The sequence below is a fragment of the Aethalodelphis obliquidens genome, unplaced genomic scaffold (genome assembly GCF_003676395.1).
Source record: "Aethalodelphis obliquidens isolate GAN/ISIS:26980383/991018 unplaced genomic scaffold, ASM367639v1 scaffold2, whole genome shotgun sequence".
NCBI lineage: Eukaryota > Metazoa > Chordata > Mammalia > Artiodactyla > Delphinidae > Aethalodelphis > Aethalodelphis obliquidens.
Window position 1 is genome coordinate 22,113,182 of NW_020837946.1, and position 18,992 is coordinate 22,132,173.

An 18,992-nucleotide genomic window follows, 5' to 3' on the forward strand; every position below is an offset into this window, starting at 1 on the left:
ATATATATATATATATATATATATATATATATATATATATATATATAATCCTTTTTGGCTTGTGTTTTAGTAATACATCTCCACCATTTGGCTATAGTAAATGTTTATATGTAAATTCAGTAGGCATGTGAAACAATTGCCAATCTAGATAAGCTTCTCAGGTTTCAATATTTATCTACATCTAGTTTCAATTTTTTGTCAATTTGTTGGAAGGCTAACACTGAGCTTTATTTTTATTTCTTTTATTTCAGACTTTAGAACTTATTTCTGAAACCCTCAAGCGCATTTTCCTGATTTTCCCGCAGTTCTGTTTTGGCTATGGTTTGATTGAACTTTCTCAACAACAGTCTGTCCTAGACTTCTTAAAAGCATATGGAGTGGAGTATCCAAGTGAAACCTTTGAGATGGATAAACTAGGTGCAATGTTTGTGGCTTTGGTTTGTCAAGGAACCGTGTTCTTTTTCTTGCGACTTTTAATCAATGAGTGGCTAATAAATAAACTCAGGTAAATACAATGAAAACAGTGTTTGACATCCATGACAAAACTCAATTCAAAATATTCAGAGCGGGGTCAGTAGTCTAAGCTTTTCAATTAGTAATATGGAAATGTTTTGCTCAAAAAACTTTTAAAAATTGTAGCATAATTCACAGTCTACTTAATTCAGTAAATAGTTATCAAACCTTACTGTGGCTCTGCAAGTATTGTAAAGTGAGGGAGTAAAATTAAATAAGCACAATTGTTAGCCTCCAAGAGATCAAGATTCAGTGGTAGAGAGAAAATATGTACATAAACAAAAGATGTAGTCTTTGAGTTGTGTTTGGAAGGATAGAAAGTAGAAGTGGGGAAAGAGAATTGAGTATGTAGAATATTAGCAATGGATTTGGGAAAAGAAGATTGAGTAAAGTGAGGACAAAATCATCAATAAAAATACACATACCACTGACCCAACAATTCTAGGGATTTTTCCAATAGATATGCTAACACATATGCAGAATTGTGTATGTATAAAGTTATTCATCATAGCAAAAGAATTCCTAATAGCAAAAGAATGAAAACAACCTAAATGTTCTTCATTTGGGAGCTGGTTAAATGAATTATATGTATAATTTATCAATGAAACACTATGCAGCCATTAGAAAGAATGATGCAGTTCACTATGTAATGTTTGGGATTACTTCTAATATTTATTAAGTGAGAAATGCAAGTTCAGAACTATAAATGAAGTATATTACAATTTGAGTTTAAAAAAAGGAATATATATTACTTATGCATACATATGCATAGATTATTTCTAATTATGAGTGCCTCTGTTAAAAAACTGTATATGGTTGAAGGAGACTTACTTTTCACTAAATATTCTTCAGTACCATTTTAATTTTAATACATGAACGGCATGTATCACCTATTGAAAAATAAGATTTAAGTTAATAATAATGAAAGGAAAGATAAGAGCAAAGATAGAAAAATCTTGAGGCATATTTGAGAAGTGAGTAATACAATTTGACTAGAGCATAGACTAAATGTAATGAAAGAGTAGGAGCTAAAGCATGGGGTTGGAAAATTATGGAGTCTACTGATTGGTTAAAAAGCGATAGCTTGGACTTTATTCAAGAAACAAATAGTAGCACATTAAAGGTTTTTGAACAGACACCAACAGGATCAAATGGTGCTTTAGGAGCTGTGATTTTTGTGGAGACAGTGCATACTGTAAGGGAAGAGTCAGAGACGCTGGACCAGTTTGAGGTTCTTGGATAAATCTGTGTGAAAAAAAAATGAAAGCCTGTGATGGTAATAGAAAAAGACAGAAAATGATAGATGACTGGCTGTTATAAGGCATTTCCAGTGCTAGGAGTCTGACTGCGTGAGTGGATTTTGGAATGGGGATGTTTTCAAAGAAAACATCACAATTGGAATCTCTGGGGGTATCATTAAAAGAAACGGGACATTGGGAGGAAGACCTGAATTGATTTGTTGGTTTGTTTTGCTTTGGTATTCATTAGGCAAGATACTGAAGTGGGTTTGAGATTTCGTGAGTTTTCAGGACTGATAACCTTAATATATTGGCTAGATCCTAGATAAGACGTTCACAGTAAAAAGACTGTAGAATAACATTCATATTGTGATGACAAAAGAAGAAATAGAGAGGATTTAAAAAAGGTGATCATTGATCATGGGCTTGTAAAATGTTGAGTCTTACTAATGACTCTAGTCTCTCTGTTAGGCAGTAACTTTCAAACCCAAACTAATTTCCTTGTTACTGAAATTAAGATTCTCACTTTTAATAGTGGATCTGTAAGCATTTAAGTCATGGAAAGCAAAAGCTGTTTCCCAAATATTATAACAAATATTGTAAAGAGCATCCGTACTAATTTTTAAGTTGTTTGAGTCCCATAATGCATAAAAAATTTAAAAGAAACCTAGTATGTGATAGCACACTTTTAATGAAGTAAGAACTTATTAAAATATGTCAAAACTGAGTGGTACCATTTCAGAGTCATTGATGCAGAATCATTGGGCCCATTTTTTAGACGCTTCTTCAAAAAATTTCGTTCTCCACCTGTTATTGAGACAATAGTTGAAGATGAAGATGTGTGGGCTGAGAGGTTTAGAGTTGAGAATGGTGCAAATGAATGTGACCTGGTTCAACTCCATCATCTTACAAAGACCTACCACCTTATCCACAAAAAGATTATAGCTGTAAACAACATCAGCGTTGGGATACCTGCTGGGGAGGTAAGGAACAGTGTTTTGTTTCTAGCTATCCTTTGTATTGACATGGTTAAGTGACAAAAATCTTTATCTTTCCTTAATTTTTTTCTAGAAATCTGAAAGTCAACCTCTGAATATTTTGATGGATTCTATATATGTAATTTACATGTGTCTATGTGTTACTTACCCTGTAAGTCTTCGTTTTGGCAGGGAGGACTCACCACACACCAAATCCTGAGCCCCCTCCCAAGTTACTATCCTCCCTGAGTGGACTTTCAGTCAAGAAGTCCAGGCAGGGTGCTCTTTTCAACTCTTAGTTTCCAGGCCTCTTCAAAAGACAGCATAAAGAAATCAGTTGTCGGAAGTGATTTCATATTCATATTCACATTCATATTCACATTCTTGCTGTTTTCACAGAAGCAATAGTAAGGCAGCTTTGAAAGGAGGAGAAGAATGCGGACATTTCCCTTTTTGCCGAGCCTGACTGCAAACTAAATGCATCAGGTTTATTCTACCACATAAAGAGATTATCGCTTCAGTAGCTTATTCAGTAAAGTTGTGGTTTTGTGTGAATAATTTGAAATCTATAAATATAATTACTTTGTCAGGTTAGCATATCTGACTTGGGTATCCTATCATGTCACACAGAGGTGTGCTATAATATAGTATGTAAAACAAGTCCTATGTATATGTAAAATGTTCAGATGATTAAAGGAAAAAAAGATACTTAAGTACCTAATTGTTTTAAAAGAAAAAGTTTCATCCAGTGCCAACAAAGCACTGCAATATCCATGAGTAATTCGAGTGATTTATTTTTCTTGGTAATTTATTTCACCCAAGGAGAAGAAAAGAGATATAATAGTACCATGTCTTTGGTTTGAATTAAAGTTTACATCTTTTCTTTTTCTCCCTCAAACCAGTGCTTTGGCCTTCTTGGGGTGAATGGAGCAGGAAAGACCACCATCTTCAAGATGCTGACTGGAGACATAATTCCTACAGGCGGAAACATTCTGATCAGAAATAAGATTGGGTATGAAAACAAATGCTTCAAATTACTGAACACAATATAATTAAATGAGAAAAATAATTACAATGAACTCTTTATGTTATTCTGTGGTTATATTATTAAATCCTTAGAGGAGAAACAGCTACTCGAGTGGAAATTTTTAAACCTTTAAGTATGACTATGATGGTGGGATTGTTTTTACCTCTTTTTTCCAGACTCACCAATCACGATGACCCAAATAGAGCTACCTTCCCAACATCTGAGGGCTAAGAGGGAAACATCTTCTGAAAGTCATTTGTGTTTTTGATTCTTTCAATTCAGGTCTCTGGCTCACGCTGACTCTGACAGCTCATTAATTGGCTACTGTCCTCAGGAAGATGCTTTGGATGACCTGGTAACCGTGGAAGAACACTTGTATTTCTATGCTAGGATACATGGAATTCCAGAAAAAGATATTAAAGAAGTGAGTATAAGTGTGAAAAACTAGTTCATTTGAAAACCATTATTATTTCTGCTTCTCACACACCCACCCTCAAGACCAAGTTGACATCTGGAAAATTATGACATTTCTCTCCTGACAGTGATAATTGAGGCAGTATTAGCTTGATTGTGTATATCATAACTGAACCTATGCACTCGACTTTAGAAACATCTTGGCCCATGTTTGTTCAGTTGTCTTTTAAAAACTATCAAATAAAGAATGACATTTGCCTTAGGCTCTGGACTGAGCCATGTTTGGTGATGCCTGTATATCCTTTAGTGTTCAGATAAGTACTGAAACATGGAATTACCTACAAAATGCCCAAGTAAAATAGAATAGCTTCCAATTTGATTTTTTATATTTCTTTTTTTTAATTTTTTTTTTTTTTTGGCTGCATTGAGTCTTCTTTGCTGCATGAAGGTTTTCTCTAGTTGCGGTGAGCAGGGGCTATTCTTCGTTGTGGTGCGCGGGCTTCTCATTGAGGTGGCTCCTCTTGTTGTGGAACATGGGCTCTTGGCACGCGGGCTTCAGTAGTTGCAGCACCTGGGATCAGTAGTTGTGGTGCGCGGGCCCCTAGAGCACAGGCTCAGTAGTTGTGGCGCACAGACTTAGTTGCTCCGCGGCATGTGGGATCTTCCCAGACCAGGGCTCGAACCCGTGTCCCCTGCATTGGCAGGAGGATTCTTAACCACTGTGCCACCAGGGAAGTCCCTGAACTATTAACGTTTAAGTGGACCTTTGAAAATAAACTAAAATTTATGTTGAATTTAAATGTTTTAATTTTTTCGGGAATGTATTTCTTCATTATAAAACTTTCTTTTCACAAGTAGCTCTTTTTCTGTTTAATGCTTTAAGGGTTTTGGCAAGGGAAAATCAACTTAAGTCCTCTTTTCCACCCACAGGCTGTTCATAAACTCCTTAGGAGGCTTTACCTGGAGCCCTACAAGGACAAAACTACCTCTATGTGTAGTTACGGCACAAAAAGAAAATTATCCACTGCACTGGCCTTGATAGGGAAACCTTCCATACTGTTGCTGGTAAGAGAATCATTGTGAAAAAGGCTACTACCTAATTAGAACCACATATCCAACAGTGTGTGTAACAGTTCATTATCATTATTGCAATAAACATTTACTGGGGTCTCACTATATGCTAGTTATTTTGTAAAACACTTTACATATATTGTCTCACTAAGGAATTTATATCAGATAATTTGTTGCCACAAAAATATGCCATCAAAAATGTTTTTGTCTGAAGCTATGGCTCAGTCGGTTTCAGAGGAAACATGGGAATAGGAATTAGCTGAAACGAAGTCAGGATATTCAAATGAGTAAGTAAAATTATGACAGAATTTGATTCCCAGTTATTGAAGAAATCAGTTCTATTAGTAACTGATCAGGTGAACTAACATATTTTCCAACTTCTACCAAAAAGGAAATACACATTTGAGGACAACATGCTGTGCTAAAATGTTATTTCCTTGTTGCTTAAAAATATGAGTTACCTAGCTTGAGATGCAATCTTGACAATATGCCATTCTACTTTATCTGAATTTTTTGGAGGCAAGAAATACATGTCACGTTTATATTTTGATTAAGAGCTGAAAAATTAAGTTGATCACCTGGAAATATAAATTACACTAGGAGTGACATAGCATTCTGCTCCCCAGGCCAAACACTGTGAAAAGTGTTTATTTCAGAGAAATAAGCTTGCCCTTATTTTGGAAGATCCCCTTCATTCAAGGACTTCCAAACTCCAGAAGAGGCTTAACTATATGCAATAAAATCACCAGTTATAAATCATCACATTATTCCAGAGATTAAGTAATATAGAGGATCAAATCATTTAAACTGAGTAGAGTAATGCACAACCTATCTCTCTATAATACCGGAAGCTTATAATGCATTATATCCCCGCCAATCGATGCTCATAATGGAATTCTATTGTATAAGTGTACCTTAAATTGAAGAAAACAATCCTTAGGCACCCCTGTGAGATAATAGATGTAAAGTACTTTAAAATGTTGTTAAAAGCTCTATGCAAATATTATGTATTAATGAGCTGAACTAAAATCAGGCTATGAGAGAAAGATACCGTATTTTCTCTTATATATATTTACTGTAATGCCATTGTCTTCAAAAATAGGAACAGTGACAATATAACCTTTACTGTTTCCCCAAATTAACACTCATTTCTTTCTTTAAATTTAACCCCTTACTATAAAAATAAACCTCTGATGATCCTATGTATATACTTTCCATTTCAGACATATGTTTTTAATTTTTACCTAACCTTGACCTACAATTTGGTTTTTTAATCATCTGTCAGGATTTATTATTGCTTGTTTAGGTTTTCCATTGCTGCATTTCTAATTTTATGTCTGAATAATTTTTCTAAACATCGTTTACTTTAAAATGTAATTTATATCTTTCTATTTGGCAATTTCTGCAAATCTTACTTTTATTTCCCCAAGGAGTATTAAATTTCAATTAATAACATAAAACTGAAAGTACACCTCAATCATATTAACAAAAACAAATCAAATTGAATTCTCTGTGCTTCACATAACATATTATCTATCACTCACAGCCACAATTCTGCCATCAGGAGCAAGGTAGCAGTCTTGCTGATGTAGCTTCAAATATATATGTGACAATATAGTATTAAATGTAAAAATTCTTGCTTTGTCAGTAATTGAAGCAGAATATTTTCCAAAGAAATATGAGAGACAAGTGTAAAGTAAGAGTACAACTTCACTGAGATACTTTTTAAAACACATTGACAATTTTAAATGATTAATTTTGAGCTTTTTGACAGCAGCAGAAAGAAGCCTATTAAGTATAAAACAAGTTAGTCACATGACCTGGAAAAGTGATTTCTGTTCTAGGCAAGTGAGATGCAATGATTCATGTAAAGAACCTCATCAAAATTTAATTAATTTGATAAATTCTTCTTGTAACTTTCTATTAAGGATGAGCCAAGCTCTGGGATGGATCCTAAATCAAAACGGCACCTCTGGAAGATCATTTCAGAAGAAGTACAGAATAAATGTGCCGTCATCCTCACTTCTCACAGGTAAGCTGAGAGATGACACGATGTTAGGATGAGAGACGGGAAAGGTAATCCCGTGTAATATATACTGATAGTGAATTCCGCAATTGGATTAAAGTATTTTCTGTTCATAGTCAAAGGAGCAAGTCCGGAAGGTTTCATGGTGAGACTCCAGCTCCTGTGGTGGGACAGGGCCTAAGAAATCTTTTAAGAAACAAATTTCCCATAACTTGCGGCCCTCTTAATTCAACTATGCCTCCCTATTGCCTATCACATAAAATTCAGCATTTTTCGGCTTAGTATGCAAGGCCTTTTATTATCTGGCCTCGTCTAAACTTCTAGTCTTTTTTTCCTATGACACCCTCTCCTATCTGTCAATCTGAATGACTCGTGGTTCCGTGTACACTCACTGCTCTTTCCTATCACATGCGCTTTCTTTGGCTGTGCCTTCTACTGGAATTGATCTTTTCACAAAATCTCTCCAGATTCTAATCTTACTAGTCCTTTAAGAGCTCGTTCACAAGCCTTCTCCATGAAGTAGACCCTTCCAATCAATTAGGTAAAAAAGCTACTAAAGAATTTTCTCTGTGCCTTTCTTATAAGGTCGGCCTTATATTAAGTTCATCCTTTCGTTATAATGATCATATAGTAGAAAAAGAACTAGGTATGTTTAGAATCAAGAGACTTGTTTATATCCTATATACTAGCCTTGCCCTGGCACAGTATACGTTCTGAAGCCAATCATATAATTTCTATTAACTTTTTTTTAACTTTTTATTTTATATTGGAGTATAGCCGATTAACAACATTGTGATAGATTCAGGTGCACAGCAAAGGGGCTCAACCATACATATACATGTATCCATTCTCCCCTGATTTCCATTAACTTTTTTTTTTTTTTTTGCGGTACGCGGGCCTCTCACAGTTGTGGCCTCTCCCGTTGCGGAGCACAGGCTCCGGACGTGCAGGCTCAGCGGCCATGGCTCACGGGCCCAGCCGCTCCGCGGCATGTGGGATCTTCCCGGACCGGGGCACGAACCCGTGTCCCCTGCATCGGCAGGCGGACTCTCAACCACTGAGCCACCAGGGAAGCCCTCCATTAACTTTTGTATTAAGTGGACAGGGTGATACCTAAGATCTCCTCCAGTTATCATCATACATGAAATTAGAATTATATAATCAAGTACAGGTTAACTAGTTATAAACACAGAAGCATAGAAGCCAACTGAATACGGAGTATAAGGCGTAATGAAAACAGCTTAGTAGTATTTTGGGAACATTTCTTACGAAATGTAGGTCTTGAGTCGAAGTTTGAAAGAGCTTAAAAGAAATACTGTGTTTGATAGAGTGGGCTATCCAGGTGAGAGAGATGACCTCAAGTTTGAGAAGAAACAGTAATAAACCCTATATGAAGACATTTAATTTATATGTTAAAAGATATTTTTGTTCTTCAAGGGAAAGGACATTTTAAGGAACTCAAATACTCAAACAGTATTTCTAAGGTGCCATAATGAAAAAAGTTAAGCTTATGCTCATGATCTTAAACCAATTTTCTGTGCCCAGAATACTGACATGATTCTGTCTTCCAGCATGGAGGAATGTGAAGCTCTCTGTACCAGGTTGGCCATTATGGTGAATGGAAGGTTCCAATGTATTGGATCATTGCAGCATATTAAGAGCAGGTGAGGAACAAATGTATTCTTTAACACATGGTAAAGGGTAATCAAATCTACCAGTGCTATACTCACCTTCAAGGATTATCACAGCAGCCCATCCTACAATGAGTAGTGAAACTGGAATGGAGAAGTTAATCATTAATTTACCTTAAAGTTAAATTATAGTACTGAGGATTGAATTTTTTTTTAATTAATAACCCCAAAAGCTGGAAGGCCTAAAAGCTAATAATATCATTATTATTATTATTATTCCCCAACCAAAAAACTCTCAGAAAGCAGTTTCAACAGTTATCTTAGTGACAAATGACAATGAAAACACGATGATCCAAAACCTATGGGATGCAGCAAAAGCAGTTCTAAGAGGGAAGTTTATAGCTATACAAGCCTACCTCAAGAAACAAGAAAAATCTCAAATAAACAATCTAACCTGACACCTAACGGAACTAGAGAAAGAAGAACAAACAAAATCCAAAGTTAGCAGAAGGAAAGAAATAAAGACCAGAGCAGAAATAAATGAAATAGAAACAAAGAAAACAATAGCAAAGATCAATAAAACTAAACGCTGGTTCTTTGAGAAGATAAACAAAATTGATGAACTATTAGCCAGACTCATCAAGAAAAAGAGGGAGTGGACTCAAATCAATAAATTTAGAAATGAAAAAGGAGAAGTTACAACAGACACCACAGAAATACAAAGCATCTTAAGAGACTACTACAAGCAACTCTATGCCAATAAAATGGACAACCTGGAAGAAACGGACAAATTCTTAGAAAGGCATAACCTTCCAAGACTGGAAAAGGAAGAAATAGAAAATATGAACAGACCAGTCACAAGTAATGAAATTGAAACTGTGATTAAAACTCTTCCAACAAACAAAAGTCCAGGACCAGATGGCTTCACAGGTGAATTCTATCAAACATTTAGAGAAAAGCTCTTCACAGGTGACTTCTATCAAACATTTAGAGAAAAGCTAACACCCATCCTTCTCAAACTCCTCCAAAAAATTGCAGAGGAAGGAACACTCCCAAACTCATTCTACAAGGCCACCATCACCCTGATACCAAAACCAGACAAAGATACTACAAAAAAAGAAAATTACAGACCAATATCACTGATGAATATAGATGCAAAAATCCTCAACAAAATACTAGCAAACAGAATCCAACAACACATTAAAAGGATCATACACCATAATCAAGTGGGATTTATCCCAGGGATGCAGGGATTCTTTAGTATACGCAAATCAATCAATGTGATACACCATATTAACAAAGTGAAGGATACAAACCATATGATCATCTCAATAGATGCAGAAAAAGGTTTTGACAAAATTCAACACCCATTTATGATAACTCTCCAGAAGGTGGGCATAGAGGGAACCTACCTCAACATAATAAAGTCCGTATATGACAAACCCACAGCAAACATCATTCTCAATGGGGAAAAACTGAAAGCATTTCCTCTAAGATCAGGAACAAGACAAGGATGTCCACTCTCACCACTATTATTCAACATAATTTTGGAAGTCCTAGCCACAGCAATCAGAGGAGAAAAAGAAATAAAAGGAATACAAATTGGAAAAGAAGAAGTAAAACTGTCACTGTTTGCAGATGATATGATACTATACATAGAGAATCCTAAAGATGCCAGCAGAAAACTACCAGAGCTAATCAATGAATTTGGTAAAGTTGCAGGATACAAAATTAATGCACAGAAATCTCTTGCATTCCTGTACACTAACGATGAAAAATCTGAAAGAGAAATTAAGGAAACCCTCCCATTTACCATTGCAACAAAACGAATAAAATACCTAGGAATAAACCTACCTAGGGAGACAAAAGACCTGTATGCAGAAAACTATAAGACACTGATGAAAGAAATTAAAGATTATACCAACAGATGGAGAAATATACCATGTTCTTGGATTGGAAGAATCAATATTGTGAAAATGCCTATACTACCCAAAGCAATCTACAGATTCAATGCAATCCCTATCAAATTAACAATGGCATTTTTTATGGAACTAGAACAAAAAATCTTAAAATTTGTATGGAGACACAAAAGACCCTGAATAGCCAAAGCAGTCTTGAGGGAAAAAAGACAGAGCTGGAGGAATCAGACTCCCCGACTTCAGACTATACTACAAAGCTACAGTAATCAAGACAATATGGCACTGGCACAAAAACAGAAACATAGATCAATGGAACAAGATAGAAAGCCCAGAGATAAACCCATGCACCTATGGTCAACTAATCTATGACAAAGTAGGCAAGGATATACAATGGAGAAAAGACAGTCTCTTCAGTAAGTGGTGCTGGGAAAACTGGACAGCTACATGTAAAAGAGTGAAACTAGAACACTTCCTAACACCATACACAAAAATAAACTCAAAATGGATTCGAGACCTAAATGTAAGACAGGCCGCTATAAAACTCTTAGAGGAAAACATAGAAAGAACACTCTTTGACATAAATCACAGCAAGGTCTTTTTTGATCCACCTCCTAGGATAATGGAAATAAAAACAAAAATAAACAAATGGGACCTAATGAAACTTCAAAGCCTTTGCACAGCAAAGGAAACCATAAACAAGACAAAAAGACAACCCCCAGAATGGGAGAAAATATTTGCAAACGAATCAACGGACAAAGGATTAATCTCCAAAGTATATAAACAGCTCATGCAGCTCAATATTAAAGAAACAAACAACCCAATCCAAAACTGGGCAGAAAACCTAAATAGACATTTCTCCAAAGAAGACATACAGATGGCCAAGAAGCACGTGAAAAGCTGCTCAGCGTCACTAATTATTAGAGAAATGCAAAGCAAAACTACAGTGAGGTATCACCTCACACCAGTTAGAATGGGCATCATCAGAAAATCTACAAACAACAAATGCTGGAGAGGGTGTGGAGAAAAGGGAACCCTCTTGCTCTATTGGTGGGAATGTAAATTGATACAGCCTCTATGGAGAACAGTGTGGAGGTTCCTTAGAAAACTAAAAATAGACTTACCATATGATCCAGCAATCCCACTACTGGGCATATACCCAGAGAAAACCATAATTCAAAAAGACATGGCACCCCAGTGTTCATTGCAGCACTATTTACAATAGCCAGGTCACGGAAGCAACCTAAATGCCCATTGACAGACGAACGCATAAAGAAGATGTGGTACATATATACAATGGAATATTACTCAGCCATAAAACGGAACAAAATTGAGTCATTTGTTTAGATGTGGATGGATCTAGAGACTGTCATACAGAGTGAAATAAGTCAGAAAGAGAAAAACAAATATCGTATATTAACGCATGTATGTGGAACCTAGAAAAATGGTACAGATGAACCAGTTTGCAGGGCAAAAGTTGAGACACAGATGTAGAGAACAAATGTATGGACACCAAGCGGGGAAAGCCGCATGGGGGCAGGGATGGTGGTGTGCTGAATTGGGCGATTGGGATTGACATGTATACACTGATGTGTATAAAATTGATGACTAATAAAAATCTGCTGTATACAAAAATAAATAAAATATAATTCAAAAATTCAAAGAAAAAAAGTAAATGACAGGACTTCCCTGGTGGCGCAGTGGTTAAGAATCTGCCTGCCAATGCAGGGGACACGGGTTCGAGCCCTGGTCCGGGAAGATCCCACATGCCGCGGAGCAACTAAGCCTGTGCGTCACAACTACTGAGCCTGTGCTCTGGAGCCAGTGAGCCACAAATACTGAAGCCTGTGCTCCTAGAGCCCGAGCTCCGCAACAAGAGAAGCCACCGCAATGAGAAGCCCCCCCGCCACCACACACACACAAAAACGTTATCTTGGTAACAAATTAGACCTTGACAAGTACATGAAGGCATCGATTTTTATCTAGAATGTTCATTTGCCATTTGAACAGGCTTTCAGCAAGCTATTTAACATTTTTACTACATTCAAAACCTTTTCACCAAAAATACATTGGGGAGATGTGCATAAATATCATACTATCAAATTAAAATTAAATTAATATTTTTATGTTTATCATAGTGCATATGCATTTATACATGTCCATGTTAATCTTCCAACATCATGACATTACTTTATACCTTTGTCTGTACAACAGCTTGGCTTTCTTATAAGACAATATTAACCAAGATAAGAAAAAAGGATGAAAAAGGCCTTGTATATTGTTCCCAGAGAGTCTGTTGTGACTTGTTTACAAACTCTATTTTTGGTGCAAACTGTTAGCTAGTATATTGATTTATTATTTATTTTTAAAACCCCAGTGATTTTAATCTTTACTATTGACATCAAATCTCCAATAACTTGCCTTTAAAGATTCTCTTTGCTTTAAATTAGAAAGTATGTAGCTCCAGGAATTTACATCAATTACCAATTCATGGATGCCAAAGAAAGCCAGGATTTTGTATTTTCTTTCTAATGCAACTTTTGTCCAAAGGATCTGACTTTGTATAGTGGTAGAAATAAATAAAAAGTAATAGCAGTGTACTATTTCCAGTTTGCAACAGGCCCTGAACTTTTATAGCAAAATGATAGTCTTTATATAGGAAAAGGGGCTATCATGGTCAGCTTGGGTCCTGTTTCACTATCTAGAATTCCAAAGGAGCTATTTCAGCAAAACATAACTCATACTGTATTTTGCACTTCTTTCTAGGTTTGGACGAGGATTTACCGTCAAGGTTCACGTGAAGAATGTCAAAGTGAGCATGGAGCCCCTCACAAGGTTCATGCAACTTCACTTTCCAAAAACATACTTAAAAGTAAGAGATTGACTGGTTTTGATAGCTATAATCTAATATTGTAGTGGATGTTTGTCATTTTCAAGCTGACCATAGCCTTGTTATTCATCAATATATATTTATTAGTTCAAGATGCTTAAGATACTCTGAAGCACACTTAGTATTAACAGATAAAATCTTCAAATTAGTTATATATTTTTGTAGCTACTTAAGAGTAACATAGTCCTTTTACATACCTTTATTTCTTCCTCACAAAGGCTTTATGACCGTATTGTATTACTTTTCAGGTTGTATGCTTAACTAGATTATTAGTTACATATGTTAGGGAATTGAGGAATGACAGATACATATGACCAAGGGCATTTCTTCTAAGAAAAAAAAAATTACAAATTTCCAGAATGTCGCAGCTAGAAGAGATTATCTCCTTTGCTTTCCTCACTTGAAAGATAAGCCCACAAAGTTTTGAGCAGAATTGCTTGGAAATCAAGTTCTTAAATCACACACTACTTGAAACATTGCTCAATTAATTTCATCTTACATATACATATCAACAGGATGGACACACACAGATATATACATATAAATCTCACATAGTACATATTTAAATGCACTTGACAAAAAAATTATCATTGTAACATCTTTGATGTGCAGGTAATTGATATAAGATGATTATAGCAAGTGATTGTTTTTAAACGGAAGTCAGGTGTGGAATGATGAACAGAAATTGGAAGACTTGGGCTGAGGTCCAGCTCTGCCTATGTGATTTCCAGCAAGACATTTAAAGTCTCTGAGCCTCGTATTCCTATTTTACAAATACTGTTGATATCTACTTCACAAGACTGGTGTGAGAACTAAATGATAAAATGTCCACAAAGATGCTTCATAAACTGTCAGGCACCATATTAACGTGAAGTGATTTTGGAGAGCAAAATAGAGTCCCTTTTTAAAAACAATTCTTTTATCTCTACAAAATACCTTTGCCTCAACCTCTGATTCTTATCAAAGTCCATTTTCTATCATCTAAATTAAAATCAAATTTAAAAATTAAAGGACACTTTTTTTTTCTTTTTTTTTTTTTTTTTGCACAAACCACGTTGGTCATAGTACTTCTTCTTTCAGTGAACTTCTGGGTTGAAATCTGTGTTTATTCACTGAGTGATGAGATTACATTTGCCCTGGTCTGTTCTTCAGGGGACTAGCGCTATACAAGACAAGTGCAGTGATGATAAAAGTTTGATTACTTCCTAAGCAGACCATTCTCTACAAGTATGTGATGGTTTCTAGATCTCTAAAAGGGAAATAACCAAACAACAATTTGGGAGTAAAAATAAGTATCGATAAGATAGCCTGATTGCACTGACAGGTATGATGTAAACACAAATCAATGAGAGGGGCTAGACAGCGAGCAAAGGAGTGAGAAGAGGGGTTTCCAGTAACGCAGGTCTGGAATACCAGGCTGCAATATACAATCTTGATCTGATCAATATAGGTTACAGGGATTGTTTATGGAGTAAAAAAAACATCCTGACCAAACTAGTGTTTAGGAAAGATTATCCTAGCTACTTTCTGCCAGAACATATGAGTGTATATGGTTTCTAAGCTTCTGAAGAGGCTGTTGCAATAACTCAGATGTGGAGTGATGAGCAGCAAGTTAGTAAAATTGATGGTGCAGATAGAGAGGAAAGGTTACATTTGAGAGTTATTTTAGAGGAAAAATAAATAAGATATGATAATTGATGAAATATGCAGAAAAGCAAAATGTTGAAGATACTCCAAGGAAATAAGAATAGATTACTAAATTGATGGTGATACTACAGACTAAATAAACTGAAAAGTATTTTAGAGTGAGTTAAGAAAGAATGTAGCATTATTTGAATGAGGTTTCTCATAGACAATGCTTTTGAAATCTGGCAACTATAGCCAATATAAATTGAACAGCTAATCCTTAGCCTTTTAGAACAATTTTAACATTTGAAAAAAAATGAAATTTCTAAAAGTTATCTCTGAAAACGCTTATGTGAGCTAAGCGTAATCTGACATAGGCAATACCATTCCACAATATTTTCTCCTAGGCAAGACTATAATGTCTTTATAAGTGCACGTGAATGTAGAATATTTTGGAATTTTCATTAGCTTTTTAATTTGTTTTCTCTTGGACATTCATAAAACTTTTTATCTCATCTTTGAAAGCTGTTAATCTCAAAACATACCCATTATTTACAATGTAACATCATTTTCAGAGGAATGAATTTCAGTACGTTTCTTAGCTCTTGGTCAAGTTATGTCTAGTCAAGTCAATATTACCTGACATTGAGAAATACATTTTTTCCCTTTGGTTCCCACAGGATCAGCACCTCAGCATGCTAGAGTATCATGTGCCGGTCACCGCAGGAGGAGTAGCAAACATTTTTGATCTGCTGGAAACCAACAAGACTGCTTTAAATATCACAAATTTCTTAGTGAGTCAGACTACTCTGGAAGAGGTAAGCTGGATACCATGATCCATGTGCACAATGTCACATAAATTATTATACATTCTGATTATTGCTTTTTAATGACATTGAATTTGTTTTTGATTGAAGCAGTATCTAAACTTGCACCTGAAAAAGTTAGCTTAATTTATTTCTAAGTGCATTTGAGGATGTTAGGAAAAAATATGAAAAGAGTTAACTATTTTTAATGGAGAAAATATTTTTTTCCTTCTATAAGACATCTGTACCTATCAGTTATCTGTATATGTAAAGCAACAGTTATTTTCATCTATAAAACAAATAGCTGTTAACACTTTCCTTACTTTTTCCTTGGTAGGTTTCTTAAATAACATTTCTATTGATTGGCTTCCTAGATTAGGGGAGGATGGAGTTATCTAGTGAGAATTTGGTGCCAAAGCTTTAGATCTGCTAGATTCAGGCAACCAAAGTGGTAAATGCAGGATTCTTTTGTTTCATTCACATCATCTGTCTTAATTACATTTATATTCGATAACTCGAGGCATCATGGAACATCCTTCATCACCTTTGCACTGTTTTAGTTTTATACAGTTCAACCAACCTGATATATAGAACATTTGATTGGACCTATCACTGGAATGGGTCTGAAAGTGAGGCTACAGAGGCCTCTGAATCATGCTGCATCTCATGGACAATTTTTTGTGGGAAGTTAAGCAATTATGGCCTTACCAACACAGAAGATTTATCCTTTGACTTGTAACCAATTACCAGTATCATGTCTGGCACAAAGTAGACTCTCAATATTTTCTGGATGAATCTATGACTAATAGAATTTTAAACAAAGTCATAAAGTTCTGCCTGTTAAATAATAAGCTTACTGAACATAATGTTAATGTGAGCTTTGTATACAAATTTTATTTTAGTGCATTAACTGTTGAAACTAGCGAACCTCTTGAAACTAGTGAAATTTCTCTCAACATCATCATACAAACATTTGACAAGGGCTTGGTTTGGGCTCCTTGTTAAAAGATACTTGAAAGATACTGATACAGATCAAATAGATACAAATATGTGGCTATAGATATTTAATTATAGCTTTAGATTTATATTATGATTATAAATGTATTTATAGTTGTAGATATAGATATTATTTTCAAACCCCAGATAAATTTCAATACCTAAAGGAAGGACTCCTAGTGAGAGTTTGTTTCTGTGTTTGGGCGTGCCCCTATGACATCTAGTTTTCTTCTTATTAGCTCTCCCATTATGCATACACACACACCTTATTTCTTCCTTTGGTTTACCAAGTACTAATGGCTTTATTTCCCTTGAAAAATCAGGTTTTCATCAACTTTGCCAAAGACCAAAAGTGCTATGAAACTGCCGATACCAGTAGCCAAGTTTCCACCGTAAGCACTGACTCACAAGATGACCAGCTGTAGTCTTAGTACCTCCAGCAAACTCAGTCTCAACAAATGCCAATGGCTTCATTTTGAGGAGCCGCAGAAGATACAAATTCCTCAAAATATCTTAATTTTAAAGTATTATTCTGTATTGGAAAGTTACAATTGTGCAAGACTAGCCAGTAACTATAAATGGAAAGTTTTCTTTCTAAGGTCAGTGAATGTTTTTACTACTGAAATGAATTTCTGTCTACTCAGCACTGTGAGCATGCTAGTGTGTAAGCTGCTGACTCTTATGCAAAGGTGAAACCTCTGAAGATGAATGCCTTAATTTATTACTTTCAATAAAAAGACAGCTTAAAAGCATGGCTATTAGCAGTTGAAAGGAAAGAGTGGAGAAGAAAAGTAAGGTAGTTTGGGGTAGGTAGAATTGGGAGAGCAAACAAAATAATTTATTTTCAGAAAATAATAGAATGAACATCATCATGAATACATGAATCTATTGTGATGTGTAGAGTGCCAAGGGCCAGATTAACATTGGCAGTAATGAGTGGGCACAATGTCTAGAGTGTTTGTGTATGTCATCTTCAGTACCTGTAAATACATGGGGACATACTGACCCCCCCGAAATGCCTTTCTACAAGAATGCTATAGAAGGGCAGTTTACCCTGGTGGTAAATAGAGCTTAAATCGATTCCTGCAGTGCCTTGCCAATAGTAAGGCACAGAGCAGAGCAAGAAGCTACTTGCTTTTTGGCGGAAATAGGTGTGTCAGCTGGGCAGATACAAATCCTGAAAGATGATAGAGAATTCATGCGCTGCTGGCAGACAACATTTTTTAAAGCTGTTAAAGAAAGGTTCATATTCTGGGTCTCTCTGAAGGAAACATTCCTGTGGAAGGAAAATGAATATGAAGATAATTTTCAGCTAATTACCCGGCTGACCCAGAATCATATATATGGCTATAGAGTAGACTTCATAATAATGCCAAATTATATGGCCCTTGGGGGAGGTGCTTTACATAACATGTGTGTGTGTGTGTGTGTGTCTATGTGTCTATATGAGTTTGCTTTGGCACATCTGTTTTGAAAATCAATAAAATCAACATTTAGTAAAAACAGTTCATGAAGTCATTTCATTTGTTAGGGAAGAGCCAGGAATTTAAAACTTGGAGTCACATGGATGACAAGCTCCCATGGGACCTGGCCCCTGCTTACTTCTGCACCTTCACCACTTTCTTTCTCCTCTTCCTCTTTAGGGTCTACTAGCCATGCTGGCCTCTTTTTGGTTTTGCCAGTGCACCAAACTCCTTCCTCCCTCCACACCTCTGCATGTATTTTCATACGTCTCCCTGTGTGAAATGCCCTTCGCCTAGCTAAGTCTTCAGAAATGTTTTTCTTTCTCAAAGAAGCTTTCCTTCCCTAATTCTTCAGTTTAAATCCAATCCCCCAGTCCTAAAACTGTACTCTATTGTAC

General features: G+C 35.7%; 1 protein-coding gene across 3 annotated transcripts in view; it reads left to right on the forward strand.

Moving 5' to 3' along the window:
• ABCA12 (ATP binding cassette subfamily A member 12) overlaps positions 1-18,634 on the forward strand; it is a 180,790-nt gene extending 162,156 nt beyond the window's left edge. For all 3 annotated transcript variants that reach the window (XM_027122124.1, XM_027122141.1, XM_027122131.1), the window contains 10 exons: positions 252-505; positions 2,530-2,734; positions 3,631-3,740; positions 4,038-4,179; positions 5,100-5,234; positions 7,169-7,272; positions 8,838-8,930; positions 13,580-13,685; positions 16,010-16,147; positions 17,455-18,634. In XM_027122124.1, coding sequence (XP_026977925.1) covers positions 252-505; positions 2,530-2,734; positions 3,631-3,740; positions 4,038-4,179; positions 5,100-5,234; positions 7,169-7,272; positions 8,838-8,930; positions 13,580-13,685; positions 16,010-16,147; positions 17,455-17,556 — 1,389 coding nt within the window. In that variant the 3' untranslated portion in view covers positions 17,557-18,634. The remainder of the gene's footprint in view (positions 1-251; positions 506-2,529; positions 2,735-3,630; positions 3,741-4,037; positions 4,180-5,099; positions 5,235-7,168; positions 7,273-8,837; positions 8,931-13,579; positions 13,686-16,009; positions 16,148-17,454) is intronic.
• The last annotated feature ends 358 nt before the right edge of the window (positions 18,635-18,992 follow it).